Source organism: Salvelinus sp. IW2-2015, unplaced genomic scaffold (genome assembly GCF_002910315.2).
Source record: "Salvelinus sp. IW2-2015 unplaced genomic scaffold, ASM291031v2 Un_scaffold6426, whole genome shotgun sequence".
Taxonomy (NCBI): Eukaryota; Metazoa; Chordata; class Actinopteri; order Salmoniformes; family Salmonidae; genus Salvelinus; species Salvelinus sp. IW2-2015.
The window spans coordinates 14,353-20,093 of record NW_019947688.1 but is presented as its reverse complement, the minus strand read 5'-3'; the positions used below and the strand labels follow the sequence as shown (position 1 = coordinate 20,093).

Genomic DNA, 5,741 nt, shown 5'->3' with positions numbered 1-5,741 from the left:
AAAGGAACCCTAGTACAGCAGCTCCCAACCAGTTCTGTGTTCTGTGTGACACCTAAGCCTCGTGAATTCAGGCTGACTCACCAAATAYATCTAATAAGACCACATGTATTGTYTACCACCACMCATTAGGCCACAGATTAGGAACTTTTGACCCACCATGTTTGAATCCCAAACACTGTCCTAGTCATTGTTACTGTATTGGTCCAGYCAGTCAACTRTTCTCTGTGTAACTGTAACAAATGTCATGATTGCMACAGATCGTTGGGCAAACTGTATAACATCAGCTGGATATCKGAATGGATATAACCTTTTATATTAAAGGGGGATATGACATCCTGACTCTGAAGTAGACTTTCCTATATAGTCTTGTTGCTTCTCATTGGCATTCAGAAAGACTGACAATATATGCATTATGTGTCCATGCTGAGGTCATGGTTTTGAATATAGAAATTGTAATCGTGACCCTTTACCGTATGATGTATGGAATTGTGGTGTCAACTTGCTGATCAGGAGGACTGAGATCTGTCATGATGGATGCCATTTAGTGTCCCCTGTGAAAAGATGTGGACTAATAGTCAAACTGATGTTCAAGGGAAGTCATGTCTGAACAATCTGTTGGAGCTTTAAGCCCTAGGAGATATGCTTCTGAGSCAAATGCATAATGTATGTGAAGGAAAAACGCTCTTAATGCTTGTGCCTATGTCTCTGGTACAGCAAAGTCTGCAAATGTAAATGTGTTGCATTACGTTCGGCAGAACTTTCTCTTTACCATTCTTTGTTACTTTTGTTGTTGACATTCGTTCCTTTGTTATCCTGTAGGATGTGCTAATTGTAAACCGCTAACTATACCTGTGTGTGGTACAGACATGAGGAAAGGTCCTTCTTGGAGAGAGATAGCTGTTGCTATGCCAACTCATATCCATGTCTTCCGATAGCACGTTGATTTGTTACTTCATTCTCATTGTCTGATCTTGATGTAGCCTATTTGTGAGTTTATGATTTAATCGAATAATTGGTGTCTGCATCCAATTTTTTGTAAGTTAAAATAAACCTTTGGCTTCATTTGTTTTTGCCAGACTTTTTATTGGTGAACAAAATTGTTATGTGTTTAATAATGTAACCAGTTACATTTTATTCTGGAGAATTCTAGTATCTCTAGTCTTAGCAATCAATTGACTCTTCTGTTAAAATGAACCATTCACATTATTCAGGTCAACCTTCATCAGATCCCAGAACTATTGATTTGTAGTTACACAATTATTTGACCATCGCACAATCCCAATATTGTCAATTGTTATACTTGATCAGGGGAAAATACCACTGAGTTTTATCTACGCTTTGATCAGAGAACATTACTTCTGGTTTGTGTTGTTGTAGTATAGCTACCTAATGCAGTGAGTGGACAGTACAGTGAGACAACTTCTTCAGATGAAGTCAGGGACCCTTTACTTGTTCCAAACTTCTCAGGTTTCTACTCATCACTGAGGAGCTTTGACCAAGTCGAGGGGCAGAGACGGACTAGAAAACTCTTATCCCATGCAGTGGAGGCATTGGTAAGGATGCACATGCTAAAATACTTCACCACCACTCCTAAGAACTGTAAAAAGGTATGATAAAGACATTATAGACTAGTAATAGAATCTCTTTTAACTAGAAGAGCTGACTTCTGATGTTGACCCTATGAAGTCTTGGATCACAGAAAATAATTTGCATGCATAATATTTAGGAGCTGTAAGTTAGCCCATCACCTATAAAATAAATTGTACATTCTTTAAGTTTTGATAGATGGTAAACGGAAGCCCTTCCAACCCCGGAGAGAGTGGTACGCACCTGAGTGTGGGTCTCTGTCGGTGAGCGGTGGTGAGTGTGAACCAGCTGGTGCATTGACAGATGTGTGTTTAAACAGGACCCAAAGAGGAACTAGAGTGTCACAGATCATAGGTCACTTCCTCGTCTGGGCAGAGGGAAACAATGCACCATGTCTCTGTGTGGCTGGAAAGGGGAAACATATTTCTGTGTGCATGTGTGTGCACAGTACTATATATTAGAATTATCACTAGAGCACAGTTGTTAGTCTTAACTTTCATTAAGTACACTTATACTGGATTCTGATTGTTACTATGGAAACATTATCTGCTGGTAATTGTTGATATAGATAGCTACAGGAAGTTAATATAGATAGCTAATGTCCATGCAACCATATTATATAACTGACATTATTTGTGGCAGTGTCAGGTTAATGATGCATTGATCAGGAAAGTAGACCCTTATGTGAGAATTTCACACTCTTTTCATATGGAACCTAGACATGATTCCCTGCAGAATGTTTTCTGTTACTAGCCATGTCAATGATCTGGGCATTGGAGGAACAAGTTGACATCCTGCCGAGCAGCACAAACAAAGGTCTTTTGTCTGGCACAGTGAGATGTTCCCTAGTATTTTATTTCTGCTCTGGGCAGGTTTTGTATTTACTAACGGGTTTCCTCATAGATTTCAAGRTGCGTTGTGTGACAGACAAGCAATGTCAAAAACATATAGGCCTACCACTAGAGGGTAATGTGAGACAACTTACTGTAACTGGTGACATTTTAACATTTTTTATTTAACATTTTATTTAGCTAGGCAAGTCAGTTAAGGACACATTCTTATTTACAATGATGGCCTACCAAAAGGCCTCCTGCGGGGACAGGGGCTGGGATAAAAAATATAATATAGGACCAAACACACATCACGACAAGCAACACCACAACACTACATAAAGAGAGACCTAAGACAACATAGCAAGGCAGCGACACATGACAACACAGCATGGTAGCAACACAACCTGACGACAACAACATTGTAGCAACACAACATGGCAGCAGCACAAAACATGGTACAAACATTATTGGGCACAGACAACAGCACAAAGGGCAAGAAGGTAGAGACAACAATACATCACGCAAAGCAGCCACAACTGTCAGTAAGAGTGTCCATGAATTAGTCTTTGAATGAAGAGATGGAGATAAAACTGTCCAGTTTGAGTGATTTTTGCAGCTCGTTCCAGTCACTAGCTGCAGCGACCTGAAAATAGGAGCGACCCAGGGATGTGTGTGCTTTGGGAACCTTTAACAGAATGTGACTGGCAGAACGGRTGTTGTATGTGGAGGATGAGGGCTGCAGTAGATATCTCAGATAGGGGGGACTGAGGTCTAAGAGGGTTTTATAAATAAGCTTCAACCAGTGGGTCTTGCAACAGGTATACAGAGATGACCAGTTTACAGAGGAGTATAGAGTGCTGTGATGTGTTCTTTAAGGAGCATTGGTGGCACATTTGATAGCCGAATGGTAAAGAACATCTAGCCACTTGATTTCACCCTTACCTGCCGATCTACAAATTACGTCTCCGTAATCTAGCATGGGTAGGATGGTGAAGATGCTTGAAGAGGTAGGATACTTATTGAAGGTTTTGGGAGGAAGTGATTTTTGAGGAAGTGGATTTGTGATACTGGTATGATGTTTTGGGATGATTCTACACCCCTGGTAATGAAGCTGATTTTATTATCAGCTTGTTGATTGTATGCATGTTTGTGTTCTTTTTATTTATTCCAGAGCTTGGCCAGGTCTCTGCTGCAATCATACTGGAAATTGACTGATTTTTTGGTGGTATTGCTTTGTAAGTTGTTCTAAATATCATCTCTGGCTAGTCTGTTATACAGTCTCTGGCTTGTTGAGTTTTGACTTGAGTAAAGAGATTTGATGTTTGCATGATAAATGAGTCCTTGTCACACCTCATACCAGATGTGTTATTACTTGGCCATTAGTTGATTGCACTTTTGTTTCCAATAAGCACCTGTCAAAATGAGTCCACCGAAAATGACCATGACTAATACTTTGATATATAATAATATTTTATTTATCATGAATAGACAATATATGTACAACAAGTAATAAAACCATAACGTATTTGTTATACTGTTTTGGTGAATAAACATGATTTAATCATCAACATGTACTTCACATTTTCATAGAAAAACAATACACTCTATATAATTTATATTTGAACACATTTTGTACGTTTCTTAATAAATAATGATATCTGTGCAAAATAACTCCAAGTGCATATGAATATTGCCAAACAACAAATTGGTATTATAGAATGAGGAACGCAACCAGAGTTGATTCAGACAATGACAAGCAAAATAAAGATTTGTCACAAAGAAACTTCACTTGATGAATAAAAAAGCTCTCATGACACAWTGTYCAAATTCAGCTTTTGCCCAATTAGCCACAACTGTCTATCTTCACAGYTATTGCAAGTGAACAMCGTCGACACTTACAAAAGGCAAAYACAACAGTAACATAGTAGGACATAGATTGAAAACTTGACAAAGTAMGCTCATTGMCACTTTTGCACTGTCACAGTATATTTTTTAACAATGACACYACCMCATTCAGGACATTCAGTGTTCTTGCACTTYTTTCATTTAGTTTCAGCTTTATCAATGTCCMGCACCTGTGTRATGTCATTAGTTCCGGTTCCCCTTTAACAGTCAGTGTTCCTTTCCTCTACYTCAGTGGAAATGCTGTGGTGGAGATACTTAGGATGGTTAGATGAGGAGGCTTACAGGGAATTGAAGCCGTCAGACTCCAAATCAGCAGCACGGTCTATAGCAGCAGCAGTAGTAGCACATTCAACACCACTGTGTTTGTCTGTAACACTGAMCCAGCTTCGGGTCYCCATCCTCAGCCTCTCTGGCCCCTGTCTGTCTTTGTCTGTCTGTCAGACCCCTCCAGCCCCTCTGCCTTAGGAAATGAGACAGCTGTTGGTCTTGTTCATGGGGGGCCGTTTGTTGCCGTCTTTGGGGAAGGTCTCCCTGCGTCGTCTCAGTGCTGGGCTCAGCCGGCTGGGCAGGTTGGCTTGTTGCAGCAGCTCCCTGAAGACCTCCAGTACGTTGTTGTTCTCCTTGGCAGACGTCTCCAAGAAGCTGTTGTTCCAGTCCAGCTCCACAGTGGACAGCACGTCTTCGCTGGACACCGTCCGCTCGCCATGCCGGTCCGTCTTGTTGCCGACCACCACGATGGGTGTGAACTTGTCTTCTTTGACCGCCAGGATCTCATCTCGYAGGCTCTTGACAGCCTCCAGGGAGTCAGGGTCATTGATGGCGTACACAAGGGCGAACGCGTCACTGTTCTGAATGCAGAGCTTCCTCATAGCCGGGAAGGAGTAGCTGCCGCTGGTATCCATGATGTGGATGGTGACCTTGGCCCCTCCGATGTCGAACTCTTTGCTGTGCAGTTCCTCCACAGTGCGCCGGTGCTTGGGTTCGAATGTGTCCTGGAGGAAGCGGCTGATCAGGGCCGTCTTCCCCACGCCGGCCGCCCCCAGGAACACCAGACGCACCTCCATCTTCTCCTTCACTTCTAGAGACATGATAACTTCCTCTGACACACTTCCTCTAACACTGTCTCTCTCTCTTCCTCTGTCTTCTTTTTGAAGACTTAAAACTCTGATTTTGTTACAAAATAACTCTCCTTGAACCTTTTGAGAGGATGGTGAAGTTGGACTCTGCTGCAGAAGCTGCTGGAGTTAGTCAGTGAACAGGGACAGTGTGGTAGTTTGTAGTAGTAAATCACTGAGAGTAGCTGGCAGTTGCATCTGTGTATGTCTGGTTGCCTGTGCACGTTATTTATGGTCTTTCTCAATCAGAGATTCCATGCCCCCTCCTGCTCTCATCCAATCAGGAGAGTGGAGTGTCTCT

At 41.9% G+C, this 5,741-nt stretch overlaps 1 protein-coding gene and 1 long non-coding RNA gene across 2 annotated transcripts; both read right to left on the bottom strand.

Moving 5' to 3' along the window:
• Positions 1 to 366: 366 nt before the first annotated feature.
• LOC139026940 (uncharacterized) lies at positions 367 to 1,914 on the bottom strand. The gene is made up of 2 exons (XR_011478937.1): positions 1,831 to 1,914; positions 367 to 551 (listed from the first exon to the last, which is right to left on the bottom strand). It is a non-coding gene; the product is annotated as an uncharacterized lncRNA (long non-coding RNA).
• A 1,983-nt stretch (positions 1,915 to 3,897) lies between these two features.
• Positions 3,898 to 5,659, bottom strand: LOC112078879 (ras-related protein Rap-2a-like). The gene has a single exon (XM_024144984.2). The coding sequence runs from the start codon at positions 5,411 to 5,413 to the stop codon at positions 4,787 to 4,789; it is 627 nt and encodes a 208-aa protein (XP_024000752.1). The 5' UTR covers positions 5,414 to 5,659; the 3' UTR covers positions 3,898 to 4,786.
• Between the last annotated feature and the right edge of the window lie 82 nt (positions 5,660 to 5,741).